General features: G+C 55.7%; 1 protein-coding gene across 1 annotated transcript in view; it reads right to left on the bottom strand.

The window, feature by feature from the left end:
• Positions 1 to 12,308: 12,308 nt before the first annotated feature.
• DNAAF8 (dynein axonemal assembly factor 8) overlaps positions 12,309 to 22,691 on the bottom strand; it is a 99,462-nt gene continuing 89,079 nt past the window's right edge. The window contains exons 30-32 of the mRNA XM_059484044.1: positions 21,773 to 21,826; positions 16,225 to 16,281; positions 12,309 to 12,386 (exon numbers count right to left, since the gene is read on the bottom strand). Coding sequence (XP_059340027.1) covers positions 12,309 to 12,386; positions 16,225 to 16,281; positions 21,773 to 21,826 — 189 coding nt within the window. The remainder of the gene's footprint in view (positions 12,387 to 16,224; positions 16,282 to 21,772; positions 21,827 to 22,691) is intronic.

The following is a 22,691-nucleotide window of genomic DNA, read 5'->3' as shown; positions in this document are numbered from 1 at the left end:
GTTCGGGCTTCCCTCGCACGGGGTGGGTGCCGTGGGGCGGCCCCGGTGCCCCAATTCCCCACAAAGGGCTATAACGCTTTCCAGCAGCAGCAGCAGCCGCAGTTTACAGAGCAGGGGCCGCCCCCGCCCCCGCCGTGCCCCGTCCCCGGCACCCCCGGGCCCGGCGTTAGACGTAGCATTGCCCCACGTAGAGAGCTAGGCACCGGTTTTACTCCTCTTTGCCTTAGGTCCCTCGATGTCCTCGATCTTTCGTGCAATAATGTAGATAAGGGATCCCGGCCGCCCCGGGAGGGCTCGGTGGCACCGCCCGGCTGTGCCCCAGGGGGTGCCCGGTGTGATTTCTGTCCCCGTCGAGGTCGCTGTGTCCGTAGGTTGTCAGGTTTTTATTTCCAGTTCCCTCAGCTGTCGGGTTTCGAACCTTCTTCCCGTAGGAGAGGCTGTAGTGTCACAGACGTTACCTCAGTTTGTCACTGTTGAAAAGGATTTCAAAAAACCACAACTGAAACCATAAAAAAAAAAAAAAAGACAAAATACATAGTTATAAAAGCAACAAAAAATTTCTCAATGGCGGTGAAGACTTTTATTTTTATTTTTTACTAACTGAAGGAAACGTGATGCTGCTTGTGTGGGGGCGGAGGGCAGGGCAGTGGCAGTGGCAGTGTCCCTCCACTTCCACCCCGTCACCGCTGGGAAGGGAGGCAGGGAGGTGGGCACAGCACCGTGGGTACCTAAGGGTGGGGGGCACCCACGGGTGGGGGGCACCCAGCGGCCCTCGGTGCAGCCCCCTCCGAACAGCCCGGGCTGCCGGATGCCAAATGCATTCCAGCCACGTCCGCAGGCTAATTTCAATTTCCTGGTAATTATGCAAATGAATGTGGATTTAATTAAGGGCAGATTTCATTAAAGTCTTCTTGGGGAAATGAGAGCAGGGTGGGGGAGAGCGAGGAGGAGGAGGGGGCGGTGGCAGGGAAGCAGAGATGAAGGCAGCGCCTGCCCCGGAAGATAAAGGGCCACGGGGGATGCGGAGGGGACGGGCGGGATCCTCGGGGAGTGGGGACCCCGCTGCAGGAGGGCAGAGCCTGCCGGGCATGGCGGGGCAGTGCCGGGGATGGAGGCTCGGTGCATCCCCAGCCCCGCTCCGGGCACCGGGCAGCGAGTCCTGCCCGTCCCCGGCTCCGGCAGCGGCGGCTCCCGGCTCCTTCCCTCCCACCAGGGCACGGAAAGCGTTGCTCTGACACGTGATTCGTATTTTTCCCTTCCCCGGCTAAAAATACAGATTTGGCCACGCCGAGAGGTCTAGGAAATCAATGTCATTGTCACCAGGCTGGCTGGCAGGACTCTCCCCTCCCCTATCCAGACAAAAAAGGGATCGCTGCCATTTGACGTCTCGGAGCCGAAGCGGAGCTGCCTTTAATCCAAAGGCAAGCGGGGCTAATTTTATCCCGGCAAGGTCGGGATGCTGCGAGCCCGGCAGCGCCCGCGGGGCAGGAGCTGCTGCTTGGCTCCAGGCAAAAGCTCCAGGCACAAAAAACGGAGCTGAAGTTTGCCAGGGCAGCGCCTGCACGGCAGAGGTGTCACCTGCATGGCAGGGCCACAACATCCCCGTGTCCCCTCCGGGTTTGTTCCCTGGGCACGGCCGCTGACCTTGGGCAGATCCCGAGGGAAGGATGAGCAGCACAATCACTGCCCTGAAAGGAAAATAATCCTCGATTTGGGCAGGTCGTGGAGGAGCGGAGGGAAGGGGATGGGGTGGCAGGTGTGCAATGGTGTGGGTGTGGGTGCAGCATCCCGTAAAACCAGATCCTTCCGAGCTGGGCAGGCCCGGAAGGCCCGGCTGTGACACTCAGCTGCTGATCCCGCCTCGGATTTCATCCACCCCTCGATTCCGGAGCTGGATTGTGCCCGGTTTTCCTCACAGACACTTTGTGAGGCACTGCAGCCCCAGCTAAAACATTGGGGGTTGGGAATAAAAATAACCGGGGGTGATCCGCTCGCTCGTTGGGAGCGCAGCGATCAACGCCAAGCTGGCATCGCACGAAGTCCCACCCCAATCGCAAACAAGCCCTTTAAAAGGTAATATTTTGCCACTAGGATGGTGCTGCAGCTCGCTGCTGACTCAGGAGGGGCCGTGGGACGAGGAGGGAGTTCCCACGCAGCCGAGCGGAGAGCGGAGCGCAGGGTCCGGGCTGCCGGGGCTTCCCCAGCGCCGCTCGGGGACACGGGGGACGCCGGCCCCGCGTGGGGAGCATCCACGAGCATCCTTCAGCGGGCTGATCCGCTTTCCAAAACTTCCAAAAATAGCGGCGGCACCGCGCTGGAACGGGCGTGGGGAGGAAGTGTGACTCATGTGCCATCCGGTGCCCCGGCGGAACCGGGCAGGAATGCGGGAATGCGGGAATGCGGCAGAGGGGAGCGGGCACGGGGGCAGCCCGATGCTCTCTCTGGTGACAGCTGACTGCCCACGGAGGGGACGCAGCTCGGGCTCGTCCCTGCTCGTCCTTCCCGCGGGGACCCGCTGCTCTCCGCGGTTCCAGCTGCCAGGGATGATGGACAGATGTCAGTCAAGGCCTGGCAGCGGCCGAGGGCCCCAGCGGGAATGAGCTGCCGGAGACAGACAGCAAAAACTGTCCCGAGGTGGGGAAAAACGCAGCCTGTGCTGCCTGGCAAGGTCAGCAGGCTGGGAGGGAGAGGTGACCTTGTGTGACGAGCCAGCCACCTTTGGGAGAGCAGAGCAGAGCAGAGCAGAGCTGGCTGTCCCGGCCCGGCTCCCAGCACGGCCCTGCCTGCTGGAAGGGCCCTGGAGCATCCCTCGGGAACCGCCGCTCTCCGGGCCCTGCCGGGGCTCCCTGCCCTTGCTCCAGCCCCGGCCCCCGGGGTCTCGGCTCCGGGCCGGGGACAGCAGGAAAATGCGGCGGGAATCTCTGCTGGCTTCGCTGGGCCGGTGCTGCCTCCCCACAGCGGCTCTGGGCGCCTTCCCCACACAAAGGGGTTTGTTCTCCCCATGGAACAGGCAGGGTTTGCAGCGAGTGTTTCCCCATAGAACAGGCAGGGTTTTCAGAGGGTGTTTCCCCAAGGAACAGGCAGCGTTTTCCCCCTGGAACAGGCGGGGTTTGCAACGAGTGTTTTCCCCGTGGAACAGGCAGGGTTTTCAAGGGTGCTGTCCCCGTTTTCTCCATGGAACAAGCAGGGTTTTCAGAGGGTGTTTCCCCGTGGAACAGGCAGGGTTTGCAGCGGGTATTTTCCCTGTTTACCCCATGGAACAGGCAGGGTTTTCAAGGGTGTTTTCCCCCTGGAACAGGTAGGGTTTTCAGAAGGTGTTTTCCCTGTTTCCCCCATGGAACAGGCAGGGTTTTCCCCCTGGAACAGGCAGGGTTTTCAGAAGGTGTTTTCCCTGTTTTCCCCATGGAACACGCAGGGTTTTCCCCATGAAACAGGCAGGGTTTCCCCCGTGGAACAGGCAGGGTTTTCAAGGGTGTTTTCCCCGTTTTCCCGATGGAACAAGCAGGGTTTTCAGAGGGTGTTTCCCCACAGAACAGGCAGGGTTTTCAGCGGGTGTTTTCCCTGTTTTTCCCATAGAACAGACAGGGTTTTCCCCCTGGAACAGGCAGGGTTTTCAGCGGGTGTTTTCCTTGTTTTCCCCACGGAACAGGCAGGGTTTCCAGCGGGCTCCTTCGGCTGAGGCATGGCTGGGGGTGCCAGCTTTGGCAGCAGGGTGCTGCGGGCAGTTTTGGGTGCGGGGAGCTGCCAGGGCTCAGAGCACCCCCAGCCCTGAACAGCCCCAAAGGTTTGGGCTGTGGGCTCCAGCTCGCAGGCCGCCCTCGTTGCCATGGCAACTGCAGCATCCCGGCTTGGCAGGAATGGGAAATCTCCTCCATCCCTCAGCGCCTCGCCGGCCGTGCCGCTGGATCTGGCACAGGCAGCATCCCGAACCCACGGAGGAGCACGAGGTGCAATTCCTGCTGGCTCCGAGGGCTGGGCCAGCTCCTCCTTGCTGCACAGCCCTCCCAGAGCCGCACGGCTGCAGGGCAGGGGCGGGAGAGATTTCTGCTTTTCAGATGTGGGTCTTCCCATTCTGAACCCTTCCACCTGCTCTGATTTGTGAGGTCCTGGCAAGCAGAGCATCCATCCCCAGGCTGCCCCCACACCCTCCTGTCTGCTCTGGACCCTGCTCCCCCGTTGCCCCAAATTTGGTGTCTCTGGGCTGGTGTTACCCCATTAATCAGAGCATCCTCACGGGCATCCTCATCATTGCTCTCTGCAGCCTCCCAACCCCTCAGCTCCGAGCCCTGAGAGATCCCGAGCTAATTCCTCGCTGACAGCAGCGGCACAGGGCTGGGGAGAAGCTTAGCTCCTCTCAGAGGCTGCTGCACCTCCACAAAAGTCGCATTTGAAGAGCATTAATACAAGATTAATCGAGGTTTTAATAAACAGCGAATCGAGCGCTAATGGAGCCCGACTTGTAAGCCATGTGTAACACCCCGGGGGCTTAAAGGCATCCAGAACGTGGCTGGAAGAGCTGAAGGGGGATGTTAATCACCCCAGAAGGGGATGGTAATCACCTTGCAGCCCTGAAGACGCCGCAGGGAAGGGAATCTTATGGGGAAGGCTGCAGGTGAGCCTGGGGCACGACCTCATCCCTCGCACTGCTTCAGGACACGGGGATTTATTTACAAGATTTATTTACAAGAGTTTCCCCCAGCCCAGCCTTGGCACGAAGGAATTTGGGACACCTGGGTGCCCCCGGGGCTGGGGCCAGTTCTCAAGGGAAGGCCAGATGTGCCCTGCAGTGCAGCTGTTCCCTGGCACGAAACAGGGGGTGATAACGGGACCATTTGGAGGGGGCAACCCCGCAGCTGCCCTGGGGTCCCTCTGCTGGGGCTGCCCCACCCTCCTGGGCAGGATCCCATCGGCACCTCCTGCCTGAGGCTGCTCCCAGCTCTGGCAGTCCCGGACAGGGATTTCAGTTCCCTCCATCCCCAGGAAGCCCCAGCTCCCTCAGCCTCTGCCGGCCTCACTGCAGTTTGTGGCACCTCTGCAGCCACTCGGGGGCCAGGCCTGCCTTGAGGAGCAGAGCCAGGAGCCATTTCCAAGGACCAAGGTCCAAAGTCCCCCTGGACCCCGTGAGCTCCTGGGTCAGTGTGCCCCACCAGGCTGGCCAGGATAACGGGTGTGTGCCAGGCCTGCCTGCCCACACAGCTGCCCTGGCTTCAGGCCAGGGGCGCTGCAATGTTTGGAGGCTGCCAGCTGTGCTGGCCGTGGCTCTGGGCCGGATTTGGGCTCTGGCTGTGGCTGGGTGGGAGCTCAGCAGCTCAGGATGGATGGACTGTGCTGCTTTAGTGCTCAGGAGCTTCTCAGGGGTGTTCAGTTTGCTCCAGAGCACCCCAACCCCTTCCATGTGTTTGGACAGCCCTGTGGGGAGAGGAGCAGCTCTGCAGGACCCCAGGGCTGGCAGCAGGGTTGGAGCAGCCCAGGATGCTCTATCAGGAGCTGAGCACCGTCCAGGCTTCCCAAGGAGGCTGGATCCTGGGGAGGGACAGCCCTGGGGACCAGCGCCAATCCCATTTGTGTCACAGGGACCTCCCTGCAGGATCAGGGCTCCCAGTCACTGCCCAGTGTCCCACCATCCATTCCTGGGAGCTGCTGCTCCACAGCCCCAGGGGAGCATTCACTGGGCACTCTGCTGTGAGGGGGAATCAGCCACCACATCTGCCAGAGCTCAGGAGAGGAGGAGCCCCACAGGCAGAGTCACCCTCAGAGCTGGGACTGCAGCTGTGGGTGAGGTGGGATCTGGAGCCCCACGAGCTCCTGCGAGCTCTGTGAGCTCCTGTGAGCCAAAAGCACTCTCCAGTCTCCAGGCAGGGGCTGCCAGCCGAGGGACAATGGCCAGCTGAGGGACAATGGCCAGTTGAGGGACAATGGCCAGCCAAGGGACAATGGCCAGCTGAGGGACAATGGCCAGCCGAGGGACAATGGCCAGTTGAGGGACACTGGCCAGCTGAGGGGCAATGGCCAGCCCCGGGCAGAGCAGCAGGGACATCCTACCCCACTCTCCTCCCTCCTTCCCTCTGTCACTTGAAGCCTCCCAGGTGTCAGTGCCAGGTGGGACAGCTGGTACATCACAGCATCCAGATCACAGAATTCCAGAACAATTCGTCTTGGAAGAGATCATTGGAGCTCACCTGGTCCCACCCTGCTCCAGCAGGGTCCCCAGAGCGTGTTGGTCAGGACTGTGGGCAGGTGGCTCTGGAATCCCTCCAGGGAAGGAGCCTTGAGAGCCCCTCTGGGCAGTGCTTGGTCACTGGAAGTTCCTCCTCGTGTTGATGGTCCATGGGAGTGGTCAGAGCTTGGCCTCACTGATCTTGGAGGTCTTTTCCATCCCTGATGATTCCATGTTCAAATAGAACTCCTGGGATCAGTTCCTGCCTATTGCTGGGCCCTGCCCTGCCCCTCCCAGGGACACCCAGGGACAGACAGGGACACCCAGGGCTGAGGGTCCCTCTCAGCTGGGGCTCCTCACAGGCTGAGCAGCCCCAGCTCCCTCAGCCTTTCCTCACCAGGAGATGCTCCAGGCCCTCACCACTGTCTTGGGCAAACCAGTCACAAACAGCCCCATTGGAGCCACCTGGGGGTCCTGAGCACCTGCAGCATCCTGGTGATCTTGCTGGACATGTTTTCATCTCCAGAATCATCTCTGAAAGCTCACAAAGGTGTCAGGAGGCTCCTGATGGCCAGGAAATGGCCAAGATCCCACAGGTGGGCAAGGAGGAGACTCCAGGGGTCAGAGCCATTGGGTCACCTGGCAGAGCAGCCAAGGACAAGCTCAGGACAGGGCCCAGCAAAGCCCCAGGTGAGGCCTAAACATCCACAGGGATGGATGGATGGATGGATGGATGGATGGATGGATGGATGGATGGATGGATGGATGGATGGATGGATGGATGGGGGATGGATGGGGGATGGATGGATGATTGTAGACAGACCCTCCAGCCCCTCAGCTGAGCTCCCCAGGAGTTTCTGTAGGCCCAGCAGCCCCAGTTGACCCCACACTGTGTGAAATGTCCTGGCAGAGTTTCTGCCTTGGTTTACTGGATCAAACTGGTCACTTTTGGGGACAGGCAGTGCTGTTGCTGCTGGGCCATGGCCATGCCAGGAGGGCCCAGACAAGGCACTGCCAGCCCTGGTCCCCCGTGTGCCCCAGTGAGAGCCTGCAGGAGCTCCTGGGCCCGTTCTGGCTGAACATCCCCATTCCCTGGGCTCATTCCCTGTGGGTGACTCATCCCAGCCCTTAGATCACACAAAGAGCCCTTTGTGCTCCTCCAGCCCTGCCAGGGGGAGTGCCAGGGACCAATTAATCACCAGCTCCTGCTGCCACAGGCCTGCAGTGGTGCCCTGGGAAGGGGGAGATCGGGGATTGGGGAAGGGGCACTGCCCCCATGCCCGCCCTGTGGGACAGAACTGGGACTGGAGCCCAGTCCTGGTCCCACCCCAGGGAGAGAGGCAAGGACCAGCCACCCCCTGTGATATCTCAGCCATGGAAGGAGAGTTGGGTTGGAAGGGACTTTAAAGATCACCCAAACCCCTCCCATGGGCAGGGACACCTGCCCCTATCCCAGGTCGCTCCAAACTCCATCCAGCCTGGCCTTGGGCACTGCCAGGGATGCAGGGGCAGCCACAGCTGCTCTGGGCACCCTGTGCCAGGGCCTGCCCACCCTCACAGGGAACAATTCCTCATTCCCAATATCCCATCCATCCCTGTCCTCTGGCAGTGGGAGCCATTCCCTGTGTCCTGTCCCTCCATCCCTTGTCCCCAGTCCCTCTGCAGCTCTCCTGGAGCCCCTTCAGGCCCTGGCAGGGGCTCTGAGGTGTCCCTGGGGATCAGCAGTGGCTCTTGGCCAAGAGAGCCAAATGCTTTTGGCTCTGTCAGCCAGAGCAAGGCAGATATTTGTGGGCATGGGAGGTGCCTGGCTCAGGGTTATCAAGTTTGGTGGGTGTGGATGATGCAAGGACAGCTGCAGCAGGTCCATCAGCTCCTCCTGCTCCATGCACCTCATGGTGAAACCTAAGTGCCCAATTTTGAGTTTGCTGGGCGGGCAGCAAATCCTGATGGCTGTGCTGTCATCCCCAGGCTGGTGGCTCTGGGACATTGCCAGGGCTCAGCAGGATCATGCACGGGGCTGAAGCAGAACCCCACTCTTTTTTGGGGTGAAAGAGTCAGTTTGGCCAGGCTGGGGGTGCTGGGTGCTGACCCTCTGCAGCCACAGGGGAAGCAGCATCATCCTCTGGTATTTCCAAAATGCCAGCATGCCAGAAATAACCCTGCCAGCCCTTTCTCCTAGAGAACACCCCACTTGTCTCTGGAGAAGTGACAACCAGGAGCACCACCAGGAACCCATCCCTCCATCCATGGGAGCTGCAGCTCTTGCACTGTTTTTCCCTGGAAACTGCCACAAGGCAGCCAGGATTAGCTGCTGTGCCCCCAACACTCACCCCTAAAAGGAGCTGGAAGAATGGGATTTCAGCACCAGGCTCTGTGTTCCCATTCCTGCCACAGCAGGACCCTAAGGGGTTAACAGCAAATGCCACCTCCTGTATTTTATCTCTCCTCCATTGAGGCAGCTCTGACACTGGCAGCAGAACAATGCAAAATTCTGATTAGCTCTGGTTTTCCAGCAAGAGGGGAGGCACAAGAGGGTGGGGATTTAATACTATTCTGCATAATTTTTAATCTAAATTCCATTTCTTTTCTTTTCTTTCTCCAGGAAGCAAACAATCTAGGGGGTTTTGTACTCAATTTCTTGCTTTCATAATCTAAATGAATTGTTTGCAAGTAGGAGCCAGCTGCAAAGCTGGCAATCTCGGATCAAATCTGCCTTTCTCCTAGTTCTTTCAATCATTAATTTGCTCCTCAGCTCTGATTAGCTAATCCTGGCTGCCTTGTGGCAGTTTCCAGGGAAAAAACAGTGCAAGAGCTGCAGCTCCCATGGATGGAGGGATGGGTTCCTGGTGGTGCTCCTGGTTGTCACTTCCCCAGAGACAAGTGGGGTATTCTCTAGGAGAAAAGGCTGGCAGGGTTATTTCTGGCATGCTGGCATTTTGGAAATACCAGAGGATGATTCTTCCCCCTGCTCTGTGCGAGTTTGGTACGCTGAGATTAATTAGCTGGGCTTTAAAATAGGAACCCAAAGCACTGCAGCAGCTCCTTGCTCAGGGATATCTGGGTGCTGCCCCATTTTTGGGATGGTGCTGCTGTGCCTGGGGCATGTGGCAGAGCTGCCACCTTCATTTCCTAGGGGGGAAACTGAGGCACAGGTGGTGGATGGAGCCTCAGCAGGGATGTCTGGAAGGGGATGGGAAATGGGAAATGTTTTGTGCCAGGCCCTGGTTTGTTACACAGTGAATTGATCTCCACTCAGAGGGTGCTGAGGCCCTGGCACAGGGTGGATCCCTGGATCCCTGGCAGTGCCCAAGGCCAGGTGGGAGCAGCCTGGGACAGTGGAAATGTCACAGACATCTTTTATGGAAAATCCTTTCCTTAGGACTTTTCCTCTTGAGAAGCTGGGAGGCCTCAGGAACAAAATGTAAACAATGATTATCTGCTGCTGTGGAATGCAACAGGTGCATCTGGGATTGGTCTCATGTGGTTGTTTCTCATTAATGGCCAATCACAGTCAGCTGGCTCAGACAGACAGCTGAGCCACAAACCTTTGTTATCATTCTTTCTTATTCTATTCTTAGCCAGCCTTCTGATGAAATCCTTTCTTCTATTCTCCTAGTATATAATGTAATATATATCATAAAATCATAAATCAGCCTTCTGACACATGGAGTCAGATCCTCATCTCTTCCCCAATCTGAGAACCCCTGTGAACACCATCACATGGAAGGTGTCCCTGCCATGGCTGGTGGAGGATGGGATGGGCTTTAAGGTCCCTTCACACCCAAACCATTCATAATTCTCTGATTTTATTAATTAATTCCATGAATTAATTAATGAATTAATGTGTCTCAGCTCCTGGGAATGCTGCTGCCAAGCCCAGGTGGGCTGGGGGTGTCCCAGTGGGATGTCACCCAGTGGGATGTCACCCAGTGGGATGTCACCTCCCCAGGCTCACTGCTGACCCCTCACCGTGTCCAGCTGCAGTCCCACAGCTCTGAGGGGACAGGGACAGGGACAGGGCTCTGTGACCCCTGTGGCACCAGGCTGGCAGGGTCAGGGCTGCTGCTGCCCCTCCTCACGTGCAGCTCCTCAGGGCTGCTCCCTCAGCTGCTCTCCTTATTCCATTCCTTTTCCAGATAAATTCCCCCAGTGCTGGGGGTGGATCCTTTTAATTTCCATTTGTTTCAAAGCTGTGCAGGGCTCACAAGCATGACAGAAATGTGCCTGGAGTGCAGGAAATGGCCTACTTAGCTGCAGGAGCAGAGCAGGCTCCTCCAGCAGGATGACTCCAAGGACCTCAGCCTCCCCAGGGACAGGGCAGCTGCCTCTCCCCTCTCCACTCCTCTGTGGAGATGTTTGGTCCCACCACAGAGCCCAAAGAGCCCATCCAGGCAGAGCAGGGCTGGGGAGCAGAGGCTGGGAGAAATTTCCAAGGCTGGACAGGGCTTGGGAGCAGCCTGGGATAGGGGAAGGTGTCCCTGCCCACAGCAGGGGTGGGATGGGATGAGCTTTAAGGTTTCTTCCAACACAAACCAGGCTGGGTTTGTGTGATTGTGACACTGAAATGCTGTGTGAGGTCAGGCCAGGTCACTGTGTCCCCCTCACACCTGGCTGCCTGTGACAATCCCTGTTGCTGTTCCAGGATTAGGGAAGGGCAGGGCTGTGCTAGGACTGGACCCTGCTGAGGAGGCAGAGCTTGCAGGGCCCCACCTCTGACAGCTCTGGGATCACTGGGCACTTCTGTCTCCTCTGCAAAGGGACAGGTGTCAGAGGTGCCACCTTGTCACAGCTGGGAGGGAGGAGGGCTCAGCCCAGGCTCACCCACAGCAGCCAGAGCTGGGCTGGCCCCACTGCTCTGCCCTCACCCCTGGGACGCTCACAGGGACTGTCCCTGTCCCTGTCCCTGTCCCTGTCCCTGTCCCTGTCCCTGTCCCTGTCCCTGCCACCTCTGCCATGGCTGGAACCAGAGGCATGCAGGGAATGACAGAATGTCCTGAGCTGGAAGGCACCACAAGGATCATGGATCCACAGACCCCCCAGCACCCCCACCCTGTGCCTGGGCACTGCCCAAGCTCTCCTGGAGCTCTGGCAGCCCCGGGGCTGTGCCCATTCCCTGGGGAGCCTGGGCAGTGCCAGCACCCTCTGGGGGAAGAACCTTTCCCAAAATCCAGCCTGGCCCTGCCCTGCCCAGCTCCAGCCATTCCCTGTCCCTGTCCCAGAGATCAGAGCTGCCCCTGGGGAGGGGCTGCAGCCCCCCCTGAGCTCTGCCCTCAGTCTCCTCCTCCAGCTGAACAATCCAAGTGCCCTCAGCTGCTCCTCAGACCCTTCCCCATGCCCAGGTCCCTCCTCTGGCCACTCTCCAGTAGCTTCAGATCCTTCTGATATTGTGGCACCCACACCTGCCCCAGACCCGAGGTGGGGCCACCCCAGGGCAGAGTCTGGAGCAGGGCAGTGGGAACAGGAGCTTCCTGGGCTGAGCAGAGCCTTTCCCAAAGGAAAAGGAGCCCAGAGTGCCCCAGGAAGGCTGTGGGTTTGTATCAACAGCAGCTTCCTTTCCTCTGGGCTCCTAGAAAGGATTGTAGCACCAGCAGCTGCTGCAGGAGGAGGAAGAGGAGGCAGGGCTGTGTGCCCATGGCAGGGAGCAGGGGTGGCACAGCCCAGGACAGGGCTGCTGGAGCACAGGCAGGTGAGCATTGAGCTGTCCAACCTTCACCTTATTGAACAGCTCAGCCTGGTGCTCTGACCCTCCAGGGATGCAGCTTCCCCTCTGTTTCCATTCCATTCCATGGGTTTCTCTTTGGCTCAGAGCAGCAGCAGCAGCAGAGTCTCTCCATCTCTCCATGCAGTCCCTGAGGCCTGGGGGAGGTGGACTCCTCAGAAGGCACCTGAGAGACACAGAGTGAGCACCTGGCCCTGGGTTTGCCTCCTGAGGTTCCCCCAGCCTTGCTCCAGGCTCACAGGCAGATTGTCTCTGGATGGATTCCACAGGGGTTTGTTTTGGGGCACTGAGCCTTCCTCCACCCCTCTCATTTCTCTGAGCCATGCTAACACCTCAGATGTGTTTAATTCCAAACAAACAGTGCTCTTAGAGCTGCTGGAGTCTGTGTGTCCATGTCCACTGTGGCATCCAAGGCTGCCTTGCCCCTCTCTGCTAGCAGTGCTGGGCCTCAATTCGGTGGATGCTCTCTGATGTCAGGGGGTCAAAAAAGCAGCAGAGCAGCTCCTGGGCCTGGGGAGAAACAAAGAAAAGGGTTGGAGGAGAGCTCTGAGTTCTGTGAGTGGCAAAGAAGCTTTTTTCCAGAGGCAGGTTTATGTGCAGAGGCTGTTTCTGGCTGGATTGATCCCAGCACAGAGGGGCTGTGAGTGTCCCACAGGGGACACTGCTCCTTGTGAGGCTCAGACTTGTGTTTGCAAGGAAATGAAGAAGAGCAGCAACAAGCAAGGTGCTAAGTGGGAAATCTCCTCCCTCCCTGGCTGCTCTGCCTGCCCTTCCCAAGCCTGGCACAGCTGTTGGTGAGCTGGAGAGGCCAATGGGTGCCAGGGGCTGAGCCCAGCCTGCAACCCTGGCTGTGCCAATGGGCCCCAAAGCACTGGGGATGCTGTGACCCCACACAGCCCTTGGGTCCCCCTGCCTCCCCTCACAGCTCCTGAGTCTCTTCCAGGGGACTGCAGCCCCTCTGCTGCTGCTGCTCAGGGGACAGGGTCACACCAGGAGGGCTGGGAGGTTTCCCCTGTGTTTCAGCTGTCTGCAGGGAGGGTGGCTCCAGGCAGAGTGGAGGGATTGCTGCTGCCAGGGGAGGCTGGGCTGTCACTGAGGGACAGAGACTGTGTCACCCCATTGCTCTGATGGTGGCAGGTCAGTGCTGTCACCAAGGAACAGCCACTCTGTCCCCACAGCCCCACACAGGCACAGTCACTGCTGCAGGTGAGGGCAGTGCCCAGCCCCAGGACATCCCAGTGCCCAGGCTGAGCACAGCACGCCCTGACCACCCCCTCATCACTGGAGACATCCCAGTTTGGGCATGGACCAGCTGCAGGGACACCCCTGAGGAAGGTCACAGCCCCTGATGGTGGCACCAACAAACCATGGCTCTGTCACTCCCAAATGGGAGCTGTGCTGAGTGTGCCTGGCAGGGTCACTGGGGGAACAAGGGACTCCCAAAGCCTGCATTTGGCTGCTCCTCAGGCAGGTGTTTCACCCAGGGCAGCTGGAGGAGCTCCAGGAGTGCAGCAGGAGCAGGCACAGATGTCAGCACTGCACCAGGCCACGTTTAAAGCTGATTTCTCATCCACCTAATCCCAAATCACACTGGGAGCGAGGATGATATTCCATTTCACTTCCATGGCTTGACTCCACCAGCAAAGGCTGCAGTTCTGCTCAGACCATGAGGATTTGAAACCCATGTTCGTTTAACCCTCCTGAACTCTGCCTGATACCGCGTTGTTCCTCATTAGCTTTGCCCTGCAAAGCCTGGCTGACATTTCACAAACTCATTAGCAGGAGATCAGAGCCTCAAACACCATTCCTGGGGCCATCCTTTGAGGAACAGATTCCCGGTGGATTTGCTCCTCACATCTCGCTGTGATTCCTGAATTTGGGAGACAAAGGCCCATAGGAGCTGCTGCTGTGCTGGTTGTGCCCCAGGACTGCATTCCTGCTGGGAACTCCCTGCTTCCAGAGGGATCAGTCTGCACACCCCAGGCTGCCAGGAGCAGGGAGAAGGGCTGAGCATATTTGCTTTTTCTCCTCCCTAACACAAAAAGCCCTCTAAGCCTGTCCCTGATAGGCTCGTTCCCCAGGCAGAAGGGATTTTGTGTCAGGCACGGAGATGTGATGTCCTTTCAAAGCAAATCAGGAGACAGCCTGCACTGCTGGCCTGTCACATTCCTTGGCAACAGCCTGGCACCCTGGCAGCAGCCAGGGCTGGGCTGGCAGAGCCCTGCAGAGCCGTGCCCCGGGCACTGCAGCACTGGGATCTGCTTGGGAAAGGGCTGGGAGCTCAGGGATCTGCTTGGGAAAGGGCTGGGAACTCAGGGATCCTCTGGGAAAGGGCTGGGAGCTCAGGGGTGTGCTTGGGAAAGGGCTGGGAGCTCAGGGCTGTGCTTGGGAAAGGGCTGGGAGCTCAGGGGTGTGCTTGGGAAAGGGCTGGGAGCTCAGGGATCTGCTTGGGAAAGGGCTGGGAGCTCAGGGATCTGCTTGGGAAAGGGCTGGGAACTCAGAGATCCTCTGGGAAAGGGCTGGGAGCTCAGGGCTGTGCTTGGGAAAGGGCTGGGAGCTCAGATCAGGGATCCTCTGTGCTCTCAGGAAAAGGCTGAGAACTCAAGGATCCTTTACACCCTCAGGAAAGGAAGCTCAGGGATCCTCTGTGCCTTCAGGAAAAGGAACCCAGCTCAGGGACCATCTGCACCCTTGGGAAAAGGAGATCAGCTCAGGGATCCGCTGCCCTCAGAAAAGGGTTGGGAACTCAGGAATCTGCTCAGGAAAGGGCTGGAAACCCAGCTCAGGATTCATCTGCCCCCTTGGGAAAGGGAGATCAGCTCAGGGACCTGCTGTGCCCTTGGAACAAGGCTGGGAACTTGGTTCAGGGATCCTCTGTGCCCTCAGGAGAGGGAGCCCAGCTTGGGAAAGGGCTGGGAACTCAGGGATCTGCTTGGGAAAGGGCTGGAAACCCAGCTCAGGATTCATCTGCACCTTTGGGAAATGGCTGGAAACCCAGCTCAGGGATCCCCTGTGCCCTCGGGAAAGGGAACTCAGCTCAGGGATCTGCTCAGGAAAGGGCTGGGAACTCAGGGATGCTCTGTGCCCTCAGGAAAAGGAACCCAGCTCAGGGACCCGCTGTGCCCTCAGGAAAGGGCTGGAAGCCCAGCTCAGCCTCTCTGGGGCACTCAGGGTGGTTCTGTGGCATTAAAAGCAGGAATGCACGCTGTTAAAAACAGCAATGCACACTTCAAAGAGGGCTCGGTGTCTTTTAAGGCTCAGTCCTTAGAGCACTGGTGCTTGAAGGCAGCAGCTCTGATGTGTTAGATGAGGTTACAAACACATCTCACTCTCCTGGTGGGCTTTTATTGGGGAAGAAAAGGGATCCAGAGGAGAGGTTTGTCCACCTGCTATCAGTTCTCACTCCCCACAAGTCTTTTATCACAGAACCACAGAATGGTTTGGGCTGGAAGGGACCTTAAAGCTCACATCCACTCCCCTGGCATGGGCAGGGACAGCTCCACCAGGACTTCCCATCTCCTGATCCCATTCCTCAGCCTCTGCCTCCTCTCTCCAAACCTCTCATTTGTTTTGAGCTAAATTTTGATGATTACAGCCCGAATTTTGAATGCATTTATGCAGTTTATTCCCATTAGCTGCCCACATGTCTGGAGCTCAGTGTTTCCTTTCTTGGGCTGAATTACTGAGAAAATATTCAGCTAGACCATCCCTGGAATGGCTAATGGCTTCACTCCTCCTCTTCCACTTGGATTTGGGCTTCTGAAATGCAACTTCCAGAACACAGGACTTGTGCTAGCTTGGCTGAATGAACATTTCTTGTCACTATTTTTGACAAATATCACAGACACTTGAAGTTCTGCCCTGGCAGGGTGGGCAGGCCCTGGCACAGGGTGCCCAGAGCAGCTGTGGCTGCCCCTGGATCCCTGGCAGTGCCCAAGGCCAGGCTGGGCAGGGCTGGGAGCAGCCTGGGACAGTGGAAGGTGGCACTGGATGGGTTTAAGGTCCTTTCTAACCCAAACCATTCCACAATTCTGTGATATTTTCCTCAGTGTTGATTTCTCACAAAAAGTAACAGAATTTCTATGGAAAATATAGAACCTTTATCAATATCTCCAAATGTTTTGATTCAAACTGTGTCACCACTGTAATGTGGGAGACAGTTTGACAGGATTTTGATGCCACCTTCCCCATGTTCTGGGCTCTCAGCCTAAGCCAAGGCTTGGGGCTGTCACCACCTCTGACTCACAAAAGTTATCATTTTCTTTGAAATTTCAACCAGTATTAACAAGTTTCCTACATCAGAGGAGCACAAAGAACACATATCCGTAGCACAAACTTCTCTACTTGCCTGATTCTCATTCTGGGGATAAAGGAGATGCTCTGCAGTGTCCAGGACTGACTGGTTCTGCCAGCAGGCACTGGGGGCAAAGAGAAAGGGAAGCAGGGTTAGTTTGCCATGTCAGCTAGGAGGGAGCTCTGAGCTCTGTGCCTGCAGCTCCAGCCACAGGCATCTGCTGCTGCTCCTCTTTACACAGTTAAATCCTGGCTTTTACAAAGCTTTGTGTAAATGGCTTTGCACCATTTAAATACAAACCTTCAAACAAACTTTAAATACAAACTGGACAAGCCACGTCCAGTTGCATCAGGGTGGTTCTGGGGCAGTGGGAAATGCACATAAATCACATAAATCACATAAAAGCCCTGGGCAAGGGGCTTTTTCTGCACTAACACAGGCAGCCTGCACTGATTATGTGACAGAGTTAGAAAACAATTTGTAGTGAACCATAAGGTACTGGCTAGAACTTAAACTCTAGTTTAATACCTGTTCCTACTTGGTATTTCCCACATTGCTCACACACTACAGTTTCTTTATGCAGAATATTGCAAAAGTAGAAAAAATACCTAAGTCCTGTTTCTCATTATGTTCACTCCCCAGGTGAAGAAACAATTATCAATGTTTTCTATTTCTATCTCTATGCTTTCAAAATACAAACATGGTTAAAACACTTCTATGTTTCAGGAGTTACACCTTTGCTCCAGTTTCTGCATCCTTTTTAGACAGCATTTTCCTCAGATAGCCAAAGACTTTTTTAGTGCATAAAAAAAGGCATTTTAAGGTTGTTTGTTCATTTTTTAAGTGTTTCCTGGGTGTTTTCCCCCAGTGCCAGGGGGAGCAGGCACTGCCTCACCAGTCCTGGTTTTGCTCTGACCCTCAGTTGAAGATTGCAATGCAAGTTGTTTTCCATTACCATCTGTATGGCAGATTATGTTTTGTCAAGTTGGCAGTTTGCCTTATCTCTCTCTGAGTGACCACAATCACTCCTCCCTCGGGAGGGGACATCTGCTGATAACAGCTACTGAATGTCCCTGCATGGCTGATAAGAACTACAGCATCCCATTGGCAGATGTGAGCCCAGAGGGAGGAGCCAAGCATTGCTGCCCGGATATAATCTGGAGATTCTGGAGCACCAGCACAGCTTCTCCACTGGATTTCCCGGAGGAACAGCAGCTGCCTCTTCCACTGGATCTTCAGAGGAAGACTACACCTTCTCTACAGGATCCCCACTCCAGCAGAACCACCCCTGACACTGCAGAAGGACTGCAGCCACATTTCCAATTGGACTGCCACCAACACCCCACAGGGTGAGAGGTTGGGTTCTGACTCTGGCAGTGTTGTTCTAGTGTTCTGCACTGTTTATTTGATCCTTTATTTTTTTCTTTTCCCTATTAAAGAACTGTTATTTCCTGCTTCCATCATTTTTGTTGCCTGAGAGCCCCTTAATTTAAAATTTATAGCAATTCAGAGGGGTGGGGAGGGTTCACATTCTCCATTTCAGGGGAGGTTCCTGCCTTCCTTAGCAGACTCCTGTCTTTCCAAACCAAAACACCCTCCTCAAGCCACACCCAACCTGACCCCAAAACATATTCCAGAGAGATGGAAAGGCAAGGTACCAAGCTCAGAAGTGCCTTTTAAAGGGACTCTGTGCACACTCGGAGCCTCAGGCTTGAAAATTCCCCCGAGGCTTTGGAAACCCCTCCCTGCTCCCTCCCCCACAGCCAGGTATTGTGCTTGGCAACAGTTTTCCCTTCCCTGCTTTTCAACAGTTCCGAGATTTTACACCCCATGTGCTCAATTTTTTTCTTTTTTTTTAAATTTCTACACCTCCTTCCCCTCCCAAGCTCCCCGGGATGAGTTTCCTATAGGGATAACATCGCTCCCTGCTAGCAGCAATTAGCGCTTGGTAAGAATGTTTCATCAGAGAGAAAAAACATCCAGCTAAGTTCCTCAGCTCCTGGCTTCTGCTCTGATTGCAGTCCCTCGTTTCCAGGCTGGAAGGCACAAAGCCTGGCCTAAACTCTAATTTTTTCCTGCTGCAGCTCAGTTTTGGGGGTGCTTTATAGCCAAACCTCACCTATTGAGCTGAATTAACCAGGTGAGCTGCTAAATCTGTGCACAACACAGCTCCTGACAACCTTAAAGTGCTTTTTAAATGCTTAAACCATAGAGGAGTAATCACTGTGGAACCAGCATCACCTCTTAAGGCAGCTAAATCTGGTTTGTCATGCATAAAAAGCAGAGCATGCCTTCCTTCCAGGAGTTGCTTTGAATCTATTGCTGTAAATTCTTGCCTCTGCCACCCTGCAGCCAGGAAATGTGGCTGTGAAAACAAGTTATGACAGGGAAAATTCAGATGCTTTATCCTGAGCCATGGAGGCAGCCAGATGCTGCCAGAACAAGGGAGGTGAGTCCCACATGCTTTTCCCTTGGCTGTGGGTAGGATGGGGTCAGTTCCCTCTCTGGGGTCCCCACTGCTCCCTCACCTGTCCAAACACCCCCTGTGCCCTGTGAGCTGCCCAAAGTGCCAGGCTGATTTTGTGCCCGCAGCTGCGTTGTTCTGTCCCTTCTTGTGTGCCCAGTGGATTTTGGTGCAGAAATGATGCCCTGGATGCCCAGGGAGCAGCCAGAGTGGGCTCTGCTGCTGAGCAAACACAACAAGGAGGGTTTGGGGTGCCTCCAAACTCCCAGATCTGAATGCCTGTCCATGGCAGAGCTGCTCAGGACCAGGAGCAGCTTCACTGGCAGAGCCCACATTGTTCCTCTCAACACCTGATTCCTCTTTATCCCAGCCCATCTCTGACATCACCGATGGGAACGTCCCTCCCTCCCTCCCTCCCCGTGGCACAAAGCCAGAGAAATGTGGCTCAGCTGGGACTCAAGGGCTGGAAAATCTGGAAAATAATCCCTTCAGCACGGTGAGGCTCCAGCAGGGCAGGTATTGCAATGCTGGGTCCTGGCAGAGACAGGAGATGAATATCCAGTGATTTATCCGGGACACAAAGGGCTGATGGAGCTGTGAGAGTAATTAACCTCTGGTGTTATTTAAATTGAAGATGTCTTGGCATGAAGCGTCCTTGGGAGGCACCAGTGAAGTCAGGCTCATTTGAAAAAGTTCCACAGCTTGACAGACAGAAAGGGTGTGAGCTCCTGATCTCCCTGGGGATCAGAGCCCTCCCTCCCTCCTCCCACCCCCGGGCACACCTTTGCTGCCTCTCCCTTCCACAGGCATTTTCCATCATGAAGGCAAAAATGTTGGGATTTTTTTCTTTGTTTTTGGGGGTTTTTTGGGGGTTTTTGGTTTGGTGTTTTTTTTGTAGAGCTGGTTTGAAAAGGCTCTGTGATCACTGGTTCTGGCACTGGGGGGAGAAGCAGAGTGGATCCTGCTGTTTGGGGCTAGATTCTCCTCTTTGGGGCTGGATCCTGCTGTATGGGGGTAGATCCTGCTATTTGGGGCTGGGTATATTAATTTCAGAGTGGTTCCTTCTCTTTGGGGCTGGATCCTTCTCTTTGGGGCTAGATCCATTCTTTTGACAGTGGACCCTGCTATTTGGGGCTGGATCTATTCATTTCAGAGTGAATCCTTCTCTTTGGGGGTAGATCCTGCTATTTGGGCCTGGATCCATTAATTTGAGAGTGGATCCTTCTCTTTGGGGCTGGATCCTTCTCTTTGGGCCTGGACCCTGCTGTTTGTGGGTAGATCCATTCATTTGAGAGTGGATCCTGCTATTTGTGGTTAGATCCATTCATTTGAGAGTGGATCCTGCTGTTTGGGGCTGGATCCATTCATTTGAGAGTGGATCCTGCTCTTTGGGGCAGATCCTGCCCTTTGGAAGTGCCCCCTGACCCCCATAAGTCACACATGGATATTTTGGAGCTCAGCACAGAGCAGGAGGGGGGTGAAGGTGCAGACATTGGCACAATTCCTGCTCAGCCCCTGGGGGCCCAGGAGGAGCCCCAGGAGGTGTCTGTGGAGGGACTGCCTTGGGACTGGCCCCTGGAATCCCAGCCTGGAGGACAGGGGAGTGCTGGGCTTTAAGCCGCACCCGCGACTGTGTTGCTGGGGAAAATAGAGATATTGGGATCTGGAGTGACTTTCCCAGAACTACCTCTAGCAGTGACCTCCAGGTTCCCAAAAGTTCCCTTTTTTTCCATTGTAAGCCAGAGAAAGCTGGGAGAAATCTCACCACAAAGGCCTTGGCTAAGTGGCTGTTTGTCCCCCCTTGCAGAGAGGAAGGTTTGGGATGTGGCTCCCAAGGGTGTGATTTGAAATGAATGGAAGTCAAAATCTTGTCAATAGAATAAAAACATTTTTGAAAAGTTACCAATGGAATTTGTTCCAGCCATCCCTCCCAGGTGTGGCCCTGGGAACATTTCTGCAGAGTGAGAACTCTGAGGTGCAGCCATGTGGATGTTCAGCTTGGATCCCTTGGATCCCTGAAACTCCAGCATTCCTGAATGCACTGGCAGCACTTTCTGGAAGTGCTCCAGAGGGCACAGCCCAAGCCAGGATGGGGTTTTGGCAGGGATGTGGCACAGCCCTGACTCTGGTTCCTGTGCCAGAGGAGCCATGTGTGAGAGCTGCTCATGCCAGTGACAAACAGCAGCCCCGTGCAGGGAGCCCTTCCCTCTGGGGAACACAGGGTTAATTGCCCTGCTAATCACTCTGTTTCACTAATCAGTCCCTGCAGAGGGGTTCTGTTTGTTTTTCCAGGCTTATATATCCTCTACCCAGCTTTTCTGGTGATTTATTTAAGAGGCTAATTTTTTATTTTGCTTTCTGGTGTTTATTTTAAGGTTTGGTTTTATGTTTGGTTTTTTTTTTTTTTTTTTTTTTTTTTTCTTTTCCTTCTCAGCAAACATAAAATCTGTTAAGATATTTCTCCTAGGAATTTTATTGATTCAGCAGGTCTATTCCCAATGTGAGTCCTAATTTCAGAGAATTCTGTGCATTCATGGAACCTTATGGACACTGCAGGTCCTTAACAAAGGACACAACTTGGGTTTTAAAGGTCCTGAGTAGAGGACACATGGCTTGGAAACTGGGGGACACTCTCAGGTATGGGGCCACTCATGACAAGATGCACTGGGGGCATGTCCAGGGAAGGGGCTGGAGCACCAGGAGGGGCTGAGGGAGCTGGGAAGGGGCTCAGCCTGGAGCAAAGGAGGCTCAGGGGGGACCTTGTGGCTCTGCACAGCTCCTGACAGGAGGGGATAGCTGGGGGGGGGGTCAGGCTGTGCTCCAGGGAAAGGACAAGGGGAAATGGCCTCAGGCTGTGCCAGGGGAGGTTTAGGATGGATATTGGGAAAATTCCTTCATGGGAAGGGTGGTCAGGCACTGGCACAGCTGCCAGGGCAGTGGTGGGGTCACCATCCCTGGAAGAGTTAAAATGTGTGGATGTGGCACTTGAGGGCCTGGATTAACGGTGAACTTGATCTTTCCCAACCTGAACAATTCCATAACCAGTGACTGACCCAGAACAGGCTGCCCTTGAGTGAGAGGCACAGAAAAGAGGTGCCCTCCTTACCTGTCCAGCAGGGAGCCCAGGGAGGTGACAGAGCTGTCCCACTGTGCTGCCAGCACCAGGCACAGCCCATCCTTCAGCAGGGAGCACTGCAAGAGAGGGAGGAACAGAGCTTTGGTGCTGCTCTGCACCTGAACAAGTCTGAGTGTGGCTGATGGGTGAGGAACAGGAGCCACAGAGCAGCAGATCCCCCCAGGCAGAGGCAGTGCCATGTCTGAGGTGTTTGTGATCCCCACAGCCCTTTCTGCATGAAAACCAGCAGTGCCTGGGTGTGTTACTCAGTCCCCACCTCTGCTGGAAGCAGGAACACCAAGACAGGTAAATATTGAGATATTTGAGCAGAAACACTGATTACTTGAAGCAGCCCATGTCCCTCCTAGAAAGGGAGAGCAAAGGCTGTGACGTTCACCTTTGGCTCAGCTGTGCCAGATCCTTCTGGAAACACCCCAGGGCCATTTATCTCTGACAGGAGGAGGGAGGGATGGCTCTGCTCCCCCAGTGTCCTTCCTAGAGAGCTGTGCACATTATTCCCTGTGCAGGGGATGGATCCTCAGGGGACTCAGGGCACAGGCAAGCAGTGCTTACAATAATTGCCTGCTAGATGTAATTGCTGTTCCACACAGATGTACTTCAAAGGGATGTGTCAGTTTTTAAAAGCACAACCTGAATAGATCTTACATGCTCCTATTACAGATAACACCCAAGACTTAGAACTGAGAGCTGGAAGCCCAAATGTTTGTATTTTGTGAAGGGGCTGCTGTGGTCTGAGAGCCCTTGGGTGATTGCCACTGTCACTACTGTTCCCCCTTGCTTACTCTGTGCTGCTGACAGCACTTTCCTGCACATTCCACCTCCCAGCTCTGCCCAGGCAAGGTTCCTGACAGGGTGGGCTTCTCCTACACCAAGAGGAAAAGAGCCTGGGCCTGGTTGTCTGTTGTGTGGAGCAATGTCAGC

This window comes from Ammospiza nelsoni, chromosome 17, assembly GCF_027579445.1.
Source record: "Ammospiza nelsoni isolate bAmmNel1 chromosome 17, bAmmNel1.pri, whole genome shotgun sequence".
NCBI lineage: Eukaryota > Metazoa > Chordata > Aves > Passeriformes > Passerellidae > Ammospiza > Ammospiza nelsoni.
This window is presented reverse-complemented; position numbering and strand designations above follow the sequence as displayed.